The sequence below is a fragment of the Rhincodon typus genome, chromosome 2 (assembly GCF_021869965.1).
Source record: "Rhincodon typus isolate 14 chromosome 2, sRhiTyp1.1, whole genome shotgun sequence".
Taxonomy (NCBI): domain Eukaryota; kingdom Metazoa; phylum Chordata; class Chondrichthyes; order Orectolobiformes; family Rhincodontidae; genus Rhincodon; species Rhincodon typus.
Genome location: NC_063333.1, coordinates 13,069,988 through 13,086,290, shown reverse-complemented (window position 1 = coordinate 13,086,290; position 16,303 = coordinate 13,069,988). Strand labels below are relative to the sequence as shown.

The 16,303-nt window shown below is 42.9% G+C and overlaps 1 protein-coding gene across 1 annotated transcript; it reads right to left on the bottom strand.

Annotated features, from left to right (window-relative positions):
• Positions 1 to 388: 388 nt before the first annotated feature.
• On the bottom strand, positions 389 to 13,273 carry LOC125481034 (5'-AMP-activated protein kinase subunit gamma-2-like). Its single transcript, XM_048618584.1, has 4 exons — positions 13,141 to 13,273; positions 12,227 to 12,278; positions 7,097 to 7,203; positions 389 to 529 (listed from the first exon to the last, which is right to left on the bottom strand). The coding sequence occupies exons 1-4, from the start codon at positions 13,165 to 13,167 to the stop codon at positions 389 to 391; spliced, it is 327 nt and encodes a 108-aa protein (XP_048474541.1). The 5' UTR covers positions 13,168 to 13,273.
• Positions 13,274 to 16,303: the final 3,030 nt, after the last annotated feature.

Below are 16,303 nucleotides of genomic sequence, written 5' to 3'. Positions count from 1 at the left end.
TCACATGATACAACAATAATGGGAGTTGTTGCCTAACAACAGCAAACAACCTCTATCAATCAGTATTACACAGACAAGGTACAAGAAAACCCTAGCAGTGGAGTGCTTTGGAAACTGTAGGCCCAAAATCACCTGTTGCTCCCAAGCAAACTGCACTTATCACATCATGCTTCAAATTACTCTAATACTACGCAACCCTTAGTCTTATTTGTTTGCAAGAATCTGGCTAATTGCTTTCTCAAAAGTATTTGGCATTTCTTGTCCCTCTAGCTATGCTTATCACCTATTACAGACGCTTAGCACCCTTTCAGTCAGATTAATCACCTGCATGGCTCAATACTCGACAGGGTACAGAAGCGTCCCTGGATTTAATTTATGTTGCATCGCCTTACTGCAAGTCTTCAACAACTTGTATTGAACTGCAATTCAACAGATGTGTCAACTTACCTACAAAACTCTGTTTCTTACTTTCCCAAAGCGGGGCTGCTCGAACACCATTTGCCACCAAAGCAAAGAAGGCCTTTTTCACCTGAAGAATCAAAGAGCCTGTTAAAATCTTGAGAAGCAAATCAAGCAGCCAACCTGGCTGAACTGACTCCTTTCTGTCTAGCCCACCAATATTAATCCAGTAGCCTGCACTGTATCTGAAGTTCACACGAGAGAAAAATGTTGTTGAAAAGAAAATCAACTTCCAAGAACAATTTAAATACAAGGTGCATTCTTTGGACGGAGATGTGTGTGTCTGTGAGTGAGAAAGAAAAGTTTTTTAATGAGATCTAAGGTAAATATGAAGGTGTGGGTTGATTGAGCAGATCGAAACTGCAGAAAATGTCATGGTAAATGGAGGCCAAAAGTTAGTTGTGGTTTTGAAAAGGAGGTTCTAAATGAATTGGCAGAATGCAGCTTCCAGAAATAGATACAAAGAAGCAGAGTTGGGAAAGGCAAGGGGAATTTGGGAGGAGACCGAGACATGAAAGTGATCAGAGATAGCCTTATCTATGACTAATATGATGGAAGTAGCGAGGCCAAATGAGATGGCAAATTCAAGGGGTAGCTTTGGATATGGGTAGACTCAGATAGAAGATGTAGGAATAGGAATAGATCTTTGGATTATTGAGTCTGTTCTACCATTCAAGAGTCCATAATTAATTTTGAGTTTCAACCCCCACCTTCCTGAGATGCCAAAAGATCAATCACAGCCTTGAATGTATGCCAAGGAGGGGACGGGAAGTGATATGGGACAGACAAAGATTAAGGAAAGAAAGGAAGTGAACAGAATGATGAATTCAACTTAATTTTTATGTTATTTTATTTACATTATTCAATGTAACACATTGAGGGTCCCATTCCTTTTTTTGACTGCAAACCATAAAATTCTCCTATTCACCATCCAAGTTATCCATTTCACAATAGCTGCTCCCCTCTATAGCCTTTCCAATATCTAGAGGAGAATGCAACATAAAACCCAACACATCTTCTGAAGAAGTTCTGAATGTTGGATTCTCTCTTCACAGATGCTGCCAGACCAACTGAGTTTCTCCAGCGTTTTCTGTTTTATTTTTCAAAATCTTTACTTGCTTTTCAAATCAGTTAATGATGGGAATGTAACTATCTGCTTCATTCGTACAGATTTCAAAAGGTGGTTTGTCAGTATTGTTATCCAGTTGCATTCCCCAGCAATCGTCTGGAATAGTTTCCATTATTTCATCTTGGATGTTACAGTTACTTGTGGCCAGTTTGTCAACCGTATATTTATTGTTTCATTTCTCGATATTATTGATCTCACCAGTGTCCTTTGCTTCCTTCGTCAGGAAAGTCAGTATCCCACTGATTTCTTTGCTCCTTCTCTTAATGCATGAATAAATGGTATCTATTTTCAGGGGAAATCTATTTTCAGTCCCTGACACTACTGTATTTAGTTCCTTTGCCACACTTGTTTCAAAATTCTATGATACTTTGTATTCTTCAATAACTGAACAGCAAATTAGTAACTTTTTAGAAAATATTAACTCCTCATTATTGGCTTAGCTTACTTGGTAACGTATCACACTAGGAGTCAGAAGGTGACTCCAGACCCACATCAATGTGGTTGACTCTTAACCACTCTCTGGGCAATTAGGGATGGGCTAGAATGCAGGCCAAGCCTGAGATACTTCTGGCCTTTGAATGAATTTAAAAGACTATTAAAATGAATGCTGCACTATTCACGGAATTTTCTAAATGAGGTTTTTTGTTAGGCAAGTGTACTTAAAGGTTATGGGACAGAGATACAGATCATCTAACTGAATGGTGATACAGATTTGGCTTCCTCTTGTTCCGATCTTCCTATGTAAATCTAAGTTTTTGCATCTGACTTATCCATTCAAATTTCAGAGAAACATCTAGTATAACAGGAACATTAGTGAATGTCAACGACCAAAACTCTTTCTAATGGACAGAGCACTGTCTTGCTGAAATATACTATGTTCCAGTACACTTTATCAGCAATTTTCTAAACTATTTCTTTGTAAAGGACACAATAGACCAGAAGCTGCTAACCTAAGCATGAAGGAAAAATCCCACCAACCTGCAGCTTTGAAAACTGCACTCAAAACATGGTGAGATAGTAGGAACTGACGATGCTGGAGTCTGAGATAACAAGATGTAGAGTTGGATGAACACAGCAGGCCAGGCAGGATCAGAGGAGCAGGAAAGTTGACGTTTCGGGTCTGAGCCCTTCTTCAGAAATGGGGGACAGGAAGGGGGCTCTGAAATAAATAGAGAGAAGGGGAGGCAATGGTAGAAGATGGATAGAGGAGCAGATAGGTGGAGAGAAGAGGACAGGTCAAGGTGGCGGGGATGAAGACAGTAAAGGTGAGTGTAGGTAGGGAGTTGGGGTGGGGGTTGGTCAGTGAGGAGGGAGGGGTGGGTAGGTGGGAGAAAAGACGGACGGGTCAAGGAGGCGGGGATGAGCTGGGCTGATTTTGGGATGAGGTTGGGGGTGGGGAGATTTTGAAGCTTGTAAAGTCCACATTGAGACCAGTGGGCTGCAGCGTTCCCAAGCGGAATATGAGGTGCTGTTCCTGCAACCTTCGGGTGACATCATCGTGGCACTGGAGGAAGCCCAGGATGGACATGTCGTCCAAGGAGTGGGAGGAGGAGCTGAAGTGGTTCGCAACTGGGAAGTGCAGTCGTTTGTCACGAAATAAGTGTAGGTGTTCCACAAAGCGGTATCCAAGCCTCTGCTTGGTTTCCTCAAGGTAGAGCCTCTTCTATCTTGTTATCTTATTAAAACATGGTAACTTGGTCATAGTCACATGTTAGTTTACCACCATTTTAAGCTTTTCTTTTATAAAACGAAGTTTCTCTTCATTCTCCCTCTGTCTGGTGTTAGCAAAGTCCCAAGTTTTTGCTAACTCTGATCTGAGGGCCTAAAATTTTTCCAGCCTGATCTTACCACTGCTTGAGTTCTGGCCTCTTAGTCATAGAGTCCTACAGCTCTAAGACAGGCCCTTCAGCCCAAACAGGTCCATGCTGACCAAAATGTCCATCCACGCTTAGCCCATTTCGCTGCACCTGACCCATATCCTTCTAAACCTTTCCTATCCATGTTTTTGTCCAAATGCCTTTTAAATATTGCTATCCAACTCAACCACTTCCACTGGTACCTCATTCCATATGCGTACCACCCTCTGTGTAAAAAAGTTGCCTCTCAGGTTCCCACGTATTCTTTCTCCTCTTACCTTAAACTGATGCCCTCTGGTCCTTGATTCCTCAACCCTGGGAAAAAGACTGAGTGCATTCACCCTATCCATGCATCTCACAATCTTATATACTTCTATAAGATCCTCCTTCAGTCTCCTACCTTCTAAAGAAAAAAGTCCTAGCTTGTCCAACCTCTCCCTATAACTCAGTCCCTTGAGTCCTGGCAACATCTTTGTAAATTTCTTCTGCACTTTCCAGTTTAATAACATCCTTCCTATAGCAAGATGACCAAAACTGAACACAATACTCCAAGTGCAGCCTCACCAATGTCCTGTACAACTGCAACATAACTTCCCAACTTCTGTACTCATGCCCTGACTGATGAAGACCAGTGTGCCAAAAGCTGCCTTCACTGCCCTGTCTACCTGTGACTCCACTTTCAGAGAACCATGCACCTGAACTCCAGGGTCCCCCTGTTCCACTACACTCCTAAAGGCCCTACCATTCACCATGAAATTCCTACCTTGACTTGACTTGACTTTCCAAAATGCAACACCTCACACTTATCTATATTAAACTCCATTTGCCATTTCTCGGCCCACTTCCCCAGCTGATCAAGATCCTGCTGCAATTTCTGATAACCTTCCTCACTGTCCACGATACCGCCTATTTTAGTGTCATCCACAAACTTACTAATCATGTCTTGTACATTACCATCCAAATCATTGATCTAGATAACAAACAGCATTGGGTCCAGCACCGACCCCTGAGGCACACCACTAGTCACAGGCCTCCAGTCTGACAAGCATCCTTCCACTATTACTCTCTGCTTCCTACCATCAAGCCAATTGTGTATCCAATTTGCCAGCTCTCCCTGGATTCCATGCGATTTAACCTTCCAGAGCAGCCTACCATGATCAAAGGCCTTGCTGAAATCCATATAGACCACGTCTACTGCCCAGCCCTCATCAACCTTCACGGTCACTTCATCAAAGAACTCTAACAAATATCTGAGGCATAACCTCCCACGCACGAAGCCATGCTGACTATTCCTAAGCAAACCCTGTCTTTCCAAATGCATGTATATCTTATCCCTCAGAATCTTCTCAAGTAGCTTACTGGTTTATAAAGCCTAGGTTTTTCTATGTAGCCCTTCTTGAATAAGGCCACAACATTCTCTACCCTCCATTCTTCTGGGACCTCACACCAGTGCCTAACAATGATGCAAATATATCAGCCAAGGTCCCCGCAATTTCTTCTCTAGCCTCTTGCAGGGTTCTTAGATATATCTGGTCAGGACCAGGAGATTTATCCACCTTCATACAGTCTAATACTTCCAACACCTCCTCTACTGTGATATGGACTGTCTCTAAGATATCGCCACCAACTTCCCCAAGTACCCAAGTCTTCATGTCTTCCTCCATGGTAAACACAGAGGAGAAATATTCTTTGAGGACCTCATCCATCTCTTGTGGTTCCACACATACATGTCCACTCTGGTCCTTGAGGGGTCCTATTCTCTCTAGTTATTCTTTTTCCTTTAATATACTTAAAAAATCTCGCCCTAATCTTCTCAGCCAAAGATATCTCGGGCCCCCTTTTTGCCCTCCTGATTTCCTTATTTAGTAAACTCCTTTGTCCCCCATGTACCTCGAGGGATTCCCTTGATCCCAGCTGCCTGTACCAGAGCCATACCACCTCCCTTTTGCTGGTCAAAGCCTCAATATCTCTTGTCAGCCATGGTTCCCTACTCCTGCCAACCTTGCCCTTCACCCTCACAGGAACATATAGACCTTGAACTCTAGCTATCAAAATTTTAAAGGTTTCCCACTTGCCAGAGCTCCCTTTGCCTGCAAACAAACTACTCCAATCATCCACTGTAAGCTCCTGTCTAATTCCATCAAAACTCACCTTGCCCCAATTTAGAACTCGAACCTGTGGACCAGTTTTGTCCTTCTCCATAACTATTTTAAAATTAATAGAACTGGTATGAAAGTGCTCCCCCACTGTCACCTCAGTAACCTGTCCTGCCCTATTTCCCTCGACTAGGTTGAGTATTGCCCCTTCCCAAGTAGGGCCCTCTATATACTGCTTGAGGAAACTTTCCTGAACACATTTAACAAATTCCACCCCATCTAAGCCCTTAACACTATGGCAGTCCCAGTCTATGTTAGGAAAATTAAAATCCCCCAGTATGATAACTCTATTGCTCCTGCAAGTCTCCCAATTTCCCTGCATATTTGTTCCTCTAATTCCTGTTGACTACTTGGGGGATCCTACAGTACAACCCCAATAATGTCACCATCCCCTCGCTATTTCTTAGCTCCATCCACAAAGTCTCACTAGATGATCCCTCAGTTATTTCGTCTCTAACTACTGCTGTGATACTCCCTTTCATCAAACACGTAACTCCCCCTCCCCTCTTTCCTCCACCTCTGTCCCGCCTAAAACACCTGTACCCTGGCACATTAAGCTGCCAGTCCTGTCCCTCCCTTAGCCATGTTTCTATCCCAGCACCATGTATCTATCCACGCCCTGAGGTCAATGACTTTACCTGTCAGCCTCTTGCATTGAAATAGATGCAATTTAATCCAACAGGCATTCCTCGCTCCAAGTCCTGTTCCAGCCTGACCTGTCTCTTCAAGTTGCTATTTCTGATTACTGTATCTCCTTCCAGCCTCACACTTGCCTCCCTGCTGTTGAGGATCCCAATCCTTCCAATCTAGTTTAAACTCTTCCTTGCAGCACAAGCAAATCTGCCCGCCAGGATACTGTCCCCCTCCAGTTCAGGTGCAACCCATCCCTCTTGAACAGGTCACCTCTGCCCCAGAAAAGATCCCAATGATCCAGGAATCTGAATCCCTGCCCCCTGCACTAATCTTTAGCCACGCATTCATCTTGTACATCTGTTTTTCACCACTCCACCATTGATGCCCATATTTCTCATGTTGAAAAGCTCTGGAATTGCCTCCCTAAACTATTTCACCTCTCTTTACTCCTTTAAGATGCTCCTTAAGTGCTAACTCTTTTGACAAGCTTTTAATTACCTGTCCTAAAATGTCCTAATGTGTTCCAGTGTCAATTTTTTTTCTGACAGCACACCTGCGAGTTTTCTTGAGAGGTTTCATTATTTTAAAAGTGCTATATAAATGCCAGTTGTTGCTGATAAGCACCCATTCTCTCCTTTATAGCTTGCCTAAGCACCAACTGGGAAACCACTATCCAACAAATTGCAGATATAAACTACAACAAAGCCTCTGCGTACTTAGGATTGTTACAGTACCGGCTCCAGGTCACACATAAGGAAACACTTCAAAACATAAATCAACAATACTAACATAATGAACATGATTAATAGTTGCCCAGACACTCAAAATGAGGCAAAAGACTTAAAATAAACACAAAATCTTACTTGCAATGACGTGTCAAATACAACAAGCTTTGAGCTGGTGGGGACGATGTCATAGCACTTGTGGGATTTCATAAACCTCATATAAATATCACTGTCAGATTCTTCAGCTGTCAAAGAAACAGGAGAAAGAAAGGTTACAGCATGGAAAGGACATTCCTTCAGCATCTGAACAGCATGACAGGCTGAATTATGAACAAAAATAACCATCAGCCCAATTGCCAATAACCTAGACAACCCTTGTTGCAAAATGCAATTGGTTCAAAACAAATGCTTCCCCCATGCACTGCAGAGATACGTGAAGATACTGCAGCAGTGAACTACAAGACAGAATTTACTCCTATAATCCAACAGGTACTACATCTCACTATAACCCTGCCAATGAGTGCCAGGAGACTGCTTGACTCAAGGACGGAGCAGGGCGAGAGTCATAGAGTCATACAGCACAGAAATAGACCCTTTGGTCCAACCAGCCCATGCCAAACATAATCCCAAACTAAAGTAGTTGTCTTCTCCTAGCTCATATCCCTCCAAACCTTTGTCGTGGAGGAAGATCCATCCCAGCACAGTTCATAGTATAGAATCAGAGGCTGCTCAGGTTTCCCTCCTAACTCAGCCAAGGTCAGAGGCCAACAGCTGCCCTCCTTTGCGTGCACAAAGCAGTATTAGACATAGTAACCTCCTGACTTCTCCAACCACAAAGCAGAAGCAACAGATGACAAAGCGGAATGCTGGCGATAAGATGTCAGGAGAACGTTTACTTTTCATTTTGGTACTGCTTTCAGCTGAGACATTAAACCAAGGCTCCTCCTGCCTTCTCAGGGAATACAGAAGATCCCACAGCACCTCTGTAAACAGAAGCAGGGAGGTTCTCTGCAACGTCTAAGCCCACAACCGGATAAACTATTCATTAACCACAAAAACAGGTTCTTTCATGATTGTTACATTGCTCTATAGAGGACAACTGGTGTTTTACATTACAGCAGTGGCTACACTATTGGTTTTGAGTTATCCTGGAATTGTGATGGGCTCTGTAGGAATGCAAACTTTTTTTGAACATTTCTCTCTCAAATCAACATGGAACAGATGAGCTGATCATCTGCATTATTGTGGTTTGTGGGGTCATGCTGTGCACAACTTGTCTGTCACATTTCTGCTTGGTACAGTGAAGTGGTGTGGTAAATACTCAAGCTGTGAAAGCCAAAGAGGTACGTGGTTTCAGAAAAGACTCCAAAACATTGTCACTGTTTTCTTTTAAAAAGATTGAGGAAAGATGAAAATTGTTTCTGTACATCACGAAGGTTTATTAACGTGACACTGAACAAATAATCTTTTAAAATGATCTGTATTTTTTGGGAAATGCAGTGAGTTGTCTAAAACACCCTGACAGCATATCACACAGAAGACTGAATTAACTTAACAGATTTGAAATTGAAAGAGAAGGTAGTAAATTGGATTAAAGATGGTTAGAAAGGAGGATAATGACTAGAACATGAAATGTCAGCTCCTCCAACTGAAGAGGAGAATTGAGATTCCACTAGTTCTGTTCTGAGGCCATTTCTATTCACAGCGTATTGCTCTAGTTTAGACACAACATATATAGTGCTAGAGCACTAGACACAGTTTGGGGCTTTCAGACTGCCAACTGATAGGAGGAACCTCAAACACCGAAAAAGGCTTGCTTTGATTAGAACGGAAAGGAAATTAAGAAGTCACTTAATTGAGATATTTAACATTAGGTGGGGATGGATATTAAAAACAGACTTTCTGGTGTTTGAAAGATCCAAAGCAATTAGACATTGATATGAGATCAACGCAACAGGAGAAACATTTTCACAAAGGATCGAAGCAGAGATTACACCAACATACAGGAGGTTACAGAGAAGGGCCACAGGAGATATAGGGCCAGAGTGAGAATCCAGAATTAGTGCAACTGCTCACTTGTGCAATGAACACCACCGTGAAGTCATTGGGGCATGGCTTGTTCTCAACGTAATTCTATGTTACTCTATTTTTGTCAATGTCATAGTCAAAGATGTCTAATTTGGTAAATGAAGTGATGAGTCAGGTCTGACTCATGTTAACAATGAGAAAGATCCCCCATGTAATTCTTAATCTGGGATATGCTGGTTGTTCTTGGCAAAAAAGAAGTGGCACAATAATTGGTCTCAATGTGGGGAACAATGAGGGATGGGTTTCTTTTATAAATTACATAAGCTGTTACTTTTCCACAGCTGATTGCTTTTTATTGAGTGGACTTTTGTTCAAAATCAAAGATCTTCTCTTGACAGGGTTTCAAGTCTTCGACATCAAAAAGTAATGAAAGGGGATGATTATGTAAATCTACTGTAGATTTTTTCAACTTGTGAAAGGTGTCCAAAAGTAGTGAATATAAGATAGTTCCCTGAAGCCTACAGTGGCTGAGTACTCATTGCCCAGTCAAATAAAATCTTAATAGTAGGCTACCTCAGAGCCAGATATACAGCCAATGAGGTCAGGAACCTTTCTGGAGTCAGGCAGAGTGCTGAGACGTGCCTCAATAAAAGGAATGAAGTACTGCACCAACTAGAATATAATGACTCTGCCACCTAGGATGAAACATCAGATAGCATCCAAGTGACTATGAAACCTTAATCTAGCATGAGTCAGCATTGTCAGGAGATTCAAATGGTGAAACAGCAGTCACATACTTAAATAGAACTACTTTAAAGTGACTTCCAACATTTTCGGAAGAAGAGACAGTGTGATTCAAACATGCTGTTGAGAAATCTCAAATTTGATCAATTTCTGCCCGCGCATACCTTTGAAGCTTTAACTTTCATTGGATTCAGGGGAGTGTTGACTGAACAGAAAGCAAATAACTCCTGTGCATTTCTACAACATACTAATCTATTTGGGTAATTCTTTCAATCTGCTGTAGCTACTTTGTGCTAAGTTCCTCTGTCAATTCCAAGCACAGGATCCAAATAAACTAAGTCACTTCATATTTGCTCCTCCACCACTGAAATATTGATCACATTTAATGCAGCATTCAGAAAAGGTTGGGGGGGGGGTGGGGAATGGCGAGCGGATAACGTAACTGATTGTCAGACAGTGTCTCACGACCATCTCCTCTCCCAAGAACAGCGCAGTTTTGAAATCAATCACTGCCCTCCAGCTACAGTCAGGCATTTCCTTTTTCTACTCTCTGCTTGGATCAATACTGCTCAGTCAACAATTTACTCAGTTATAGTGTAAACATTTTTAAACTATTTTTAATCCATTGTGCCCACAGAATTCCAGAACAGAATGTACAGGCATACCAATTGTAGGTTTATCAAGTTGGAACGGTGATAAAAGTGAGGTTGAAGATAGAATAAACTGTATACTAACATCAGAAAATACATGTGAATGCAAAGGATGAAAATATAATCTTAAAATGCTTTATACAGAATCTGCTTAAAGTTGACCTGTTATTAAATCCTAAGTCAGAATTCACTTCACACATACAAAACCATATTTCTAATGAAGAAGTGAAATGAATCCCTATTCAAAAGCTAACCCTTATGCTAAGTTAACCTGGCCTATCTATTTAAGGCCTTATAATTTTTAACCAAACATGACCAATTTTAGTTGCAAAAACATTTTTTTTTAAAAAACAACAGAGAATAAATCTGGCACTAATCCAACCTTCATACAACAAAACAGGTGTCATGCTTTTGAATGACATAGCACTTCTTCATAAACGTTTGCCCGCAATGCCAACCTCTGGGGACTGACTCAGAGCTAATGATTACCTTAGCGTTCTGCAAAGTCCGCATAGTGTTATTTCTTAATTTTACTTTCTCTTAAACATACAGCCTTATGAAAGCAGCAATTTCAGCTCACACCTTATTGCTTAATCATCTGCTTTGACTTCACAGCTTCAAAGGAAGATGAAAAAGGCCCCTTCTGAGCAAACTACACAATTAACCTTCTTACCCATCACTTGGTAGCCTTCACATAATCACATCCTTTCCTTCCAATTAAAATTCACAGTTCTTACTCAAACATCGCAACAGGGCTAACAACAGGACACAGCAACGGCCAAGAGAACACGGTAATACAAAGTCAAACAGATGAACAAAAGTGAATTTGAGCCCTTTTGACGTTCAACATAATCGATGCCATAGATCCGCACACTAGCCAGAAGCCTCAGCAATCAGGGAAATTATACCTCAGACTGTATTAAAAATGTACTCCTAGTAACACAGATTCTGCAAATGGCATTTACACACAAATGGACAGGGAACATATTATTGACCACTGTTAAGAGGATTGGGAGAGGGGCAGAATGAAGAAACACAATCAGGACAAAAGGTCAAAAACTGGCAATAAATCACTCAACCAGGATGCCAATACACTTTTTTGTACCAAATATTGGTCTCCCAATTTCACATATGCATGTGGCTTAAATAACAGATATTTAGAGCTTGAGCCAACGATATTTATAATAGAGATATACTCTTTCCACCCAATACATTGTGGAGATGGAACAACGAAAGACAAAAGCATGTGAAGAGAGAACGTTGACATGAGAGAGCAATGGAAAGGGTACGACAATGCAACGGAGTGGGGGAGAGCACGACTGGTAGTGGGCAAGAGTGAGACAAGGGTGGGGGACAACAATACAGGGGGTGGGGGGAAAAAAGTGTGACAGGCTGTGGGGGAGGGGGGGGGGGGGGGGGGAAGAGCGTGACAGGGGGGGGGGGAAGACAGAGGATGGAGGGGAAAGAGCGTGACAGGTGGTGGGAGGTTTAAGAGTGTGACAGGTGAGTGCAACTGGGGGTGCGGAGGGGGGACACAAACTGTGACGAGGTGAGAGAGTGTCATGAGAGAGGAAGGAATGAGTGATGGTGAGGAGAGGGATGAATGTGTTAAGGGAGAGGGAAGTGTGACGTGCCTGGGGGGTATATAGAGATAGGGATGGAGAAGGGAGAATAAAATGATGAAAATGGAAAAGAACAAAAGAGAGTGCGGGGAGAAGCTTTAAGTAACTCTGATCAGCGGGGCGAACATTCAGATCCAACACTATGTGTCCAAGCTGCCCCTGTGAAACTGATCCCACTTGCCCCTGGGTCAGGCTGACGGCTGCCTGTGAGGGAGGAATCTCACCTTCATCCTCTAGCTCCAGCTTCTCCAGCATACCTTCCACCGAGCCTTGTACCTGCGGGAGAAGAGGGCGGGGAGAAGCAGAAACAAGAGAGATGGTTACAATATATGATTTATATGTTGGTCTGTGTGGACTGAGTCCGAACGGCGCAGGGACACACCGCCCCTCCCTCCTCTCCAACACCGATCCTGCTCTGACCGCTGTCGGTGATCGATGCCTTCAGTCTGAGAGCGGGCTTAGCAACGGAACCGACCACACACCGCGCTGCTGGGGGGGGGGGGAGGAGGGAGACAAATCTCGTGGAGAATATTCTCCCTCTTTGTAGAGCAGCTGCTTTATAACTAAGGTAGTTATGTGACCATTATCCGTGATTCTTCTAGTGAGGCGTCGTTTACCGCTTTCGTATCTCGAACGTTACAGAAACAAATAAGAATAAATGTTGTTTGATATCCTGCCCCCCGCCCACATACGACGCCGATATTGGAATAGTCCGATTTGCTGCAGTCAGAATGTGAGAAACTTTACCTGGAGCTGGCTCCACGAGATTGAGATACATTGCATTAAATACATTGTACTATACATTGTTCACTGCATCAAACACATTGAGCTACATTTCATACATTGTACACTGCATCAAACACATTGAGCTACATTTCATACATTGTACACTGTACTAACCGTACTGCACATTGCATTAAATAAAATGCACACCGTATTAGCATTATAAATTACATTACATATATTATTCGTTCCATTAAATAATTGCACACTGCATTAAAATTGTACTAAAATATATTGTAGACAACGAGGTGCAGAGCTGGATGAACACAGCAGGCCAAGCAGCATCATAGGAGCAAAAAGGCTGACGTTTCGGGCCTAGACCCTTCACCAAAAGTGCTGAGAATGTGAAACTCACCACACTGAGTGGTGAAGGGGGCAGCATAAGATGTATTTGAGTGAAAACTATTTAGGCATACGGGAGAAATTATGCAATGCTGAATGTGAATCAGGAAAGCTTGGCGGGGTGTTGTGCTTTTTAGAAAGCATCTTGTGTTGTTAGCTCCTTAAGTGAACTTCCGGGAGGTGATGGTGAGCCATTTGTTTTGAATTGTTGCAGTCCACGTGGTGTAGGAGCATCCATTGTGCTGTTAGGGTGGAAGTTCCAGCATATTGACTCAGCCACAGAGAAAAAGTGGTGATATACTTCCAAGTCAGGATGGTATGTGGCTCAAAGGGGAACTTATAGGTAAGTGATGGTGCTTGCATGCATCAGCTATGCTTGTCCTTCTGACAATAGAGGTCATGGATTTGGAATCTGGATTGAATATGATCCAAATTGCACCAATTTTAACCCGTGAAGTCTTATGAGGAGCCTTGGTGAGTTCTTGCAGTGTAACCTGGAAACAGTACACATTGCTATCATGATGAAGGGAGTCAATGTTTAACATGAATGTTTAGGATGGAAGGGATACTACATGTGGAAAGTTCTTTACGCAGAGGGTGGTGGGTGCCAGGAACGTGTTGCCAGCGGAGGTGGTAGAGGTGGGCACAATAGGGTCATTTAAGATGTATCTGGACAGATACATGAACGGGCAGGGAGCAGAGGGATACAGATCCTTGGAAAATAAGCGACAGGTTTAGATAGAGGATCTGAATCGGCACAGGCTTTGAGGGCCGAAAGGCCTGTTCCTGTGCTGTAATTTTCTTTGTTCTTTGTTCTTAAACAAGTAATCTGCTTTGTCGTGGTTGGTGTTGAGATTCTTGAGTGTTCTTGAATGTTCACTAATCCTAGCAAGTGGGGAGAATTCCATCTCATTCCTGATTTATGCCTTGAAGATGCTGGATAATTTTGGGGATCAGGAGGTGAATTCCTTGCTACAGAGTTCCCAACCTTATAACCTCCTCTTGTAGCCATAGTATTAATATAGCTGGTCCAATGCAGTTTTGGGTTAATGGCAAAACCTAGGATATTGATAGATAGCAAGAACTGCAGATGCTGGACTCAGAGTCAACACAGTGTGGAGCTGGAGGAACAGGTTCTGATGAAGGGTCCCGACTCGAACGGCTGACTCTCCAGTTCCACTGATGCTGTCTGACCTGCTTTGATCCTCCAGCTCCAAAATGTGATGACTAGGATATGGATAATTGGGGATTCAGTGTTAATGCTGTTGAATATCAATAAAGTTAGATTCTCTTTTGTTGAAGATGGACATTACTTGGCACTTGTATGGCATGGATAGTATTTGCCACTCCCACTCCTGAACTCAAGCGTGAATATTCTCCTGCTGCACTTGGACACAAATACTCAGAATCAGAGGAGTCACGAATAGCCCATAAAAAGGACATGAACTGCTTTAGAGATAGTAGGAACTGCAGATGCTGGAGAATCTGAGATGACAAGGTGTAGAGCTGGATGAACACAGCAGGCCAAGCAGCATCAGAGGAGCAGGAAAGCTGACATTTCGGGCCTAGACCCTTCTTCAGAAATGGGGGAGGGGAAGGGGGTTCTGAAATAAATCGGGAGAGAGGGGGAGGCGGATGGATGATGGATAGAAGGGAAGATAGGTGGAGAGGAGACAGACCGGTCAAAGAGGCAGGGATGGAGCCAGTAAAGGTGAGTGTAGGTGGGGAGTTAGGGAGGGGATAGGTCAGTCCAGGGAGGACGGACAGGTCAAGGGGGTGAGGTGGGAGGAGGGGATAGGTGGGAGGAAGGACAGGTTAGGGAGGCAGGGACAAGCTGGGCTGGTTTTGGGATGCGGTAGGGGGAGGGGAGATTTTGAAGCTTGTGAAATCCACATTGATACCATTGGGCTGCAGGGTTCCCAAGTGAAATATGAGGTGCTGTTAAACTAGCCTCATCCCGCCCCCTTGACCAGTCCGTCCTCCCTGGACTGACTCATCCCCTCCCTAACTCCCCATCTACACTCACCTTTACTGGCTCCAACCCCGCCTCTTTGACCTGTCAGTCTCCTCTCCACCTATCTTCTCCTCTATCCATCTTCCATCCGCCTCCCTCTCTCTCCCGATTTATTTCAGAACCCCCTTCCCCTCTCCCATTTCTGAAGAAGGGTCTAGGCCCAAAACATCAGCTTTCCTGCTCCTCTGATGCTGCTTGGCCTGCTGTGTTCATCCAGCTCTACACCTTGTTATCTCACATGGACTGCTTTGATAGATTGACCTGTTTTTATGTCTCAGTTGCCTAACCCTGTCACAATATTGTGTCCTGCATCAAATACATTTTACACTGCCTTGGATATAATAACATATTGCATTAAACACATTGTACATTTCATTAAAAGCATTGCACACTACACTAGGTATACAGATATGAATACTGCATTAGACTACATATATACAAAGGGGGTCGATTGGTTCAGTTGGCTGCTTTGTGATGTGGAGAGATGCCAGTAATGTGGGTTCAATTGCTGCACCAGCTGAGGTTACCACATAGGACACTCCTCCTTAACCTCTCCCCTCACCTGAGATGTGGTGATCTTCAGGTTAAGCCACCACCAGTCATTGCAAGACTACAGCAACTTTACCATCTTTGGATAAAGGCACTGCATTAGTGTTAGCTTATGCATTGATTACCTAGACATTGGGACCATAGATACCAAAAAGGAAATTAACTACACTGTTATTTCTATGATCAAACACAGTAATGGTCAAATGACAGGCAATTTTTGCTTGAGACCCATCTCCAGTTCACATCCCCTCCAAACATGGTATCCAGCGATAAAGTAGTGGAAGTACACTCTGGTCCTGTGCAACCATAAATACAGTCATACTAAGTCTCAGAGATTGTGGTCGTATTCATAGTATTGCATATCAAGCTTATTATATACATTTCAAAGTATTTAACAATGCATTAACTCCAAAAGCAGCTTGTCAGTGAACTCTCTCACAGACACACATTACCATAGCTCTCACTAACTTAGTATTTCAAAGTTGTGTATCTGCAGTTTCAACATAATTAAACAAATATAGTTAAGGAGGATTGAATTTAAAGCTACAGGTTAGAGCCACCATAATGGAGGATAGGTACTTCTGACAGCATACAGAAACATCCATATGCTCGA

Coding starts and splice junctions, on each gene's coding strand:
- LOC125481034 (XM_048618584.1), bottom strand. CDS start 13,167: ATGCTGCCCCCTTCACCACTCAGTGTG. Junction 7,204..12,226: donor GCTGGAGCTAGAGGATGAAG/GTGAGATTCCTC, acceptor TTTCTTTGACAG/CTGAAGAATCTGACAGTGAT. Junction 530..7,096: donor TATTTGACACGTCATTGCAA/GTAAGATTTTGT, acceptor TTGATTCTTCAG/GTGAAAAAGGCCTTCTTTGC.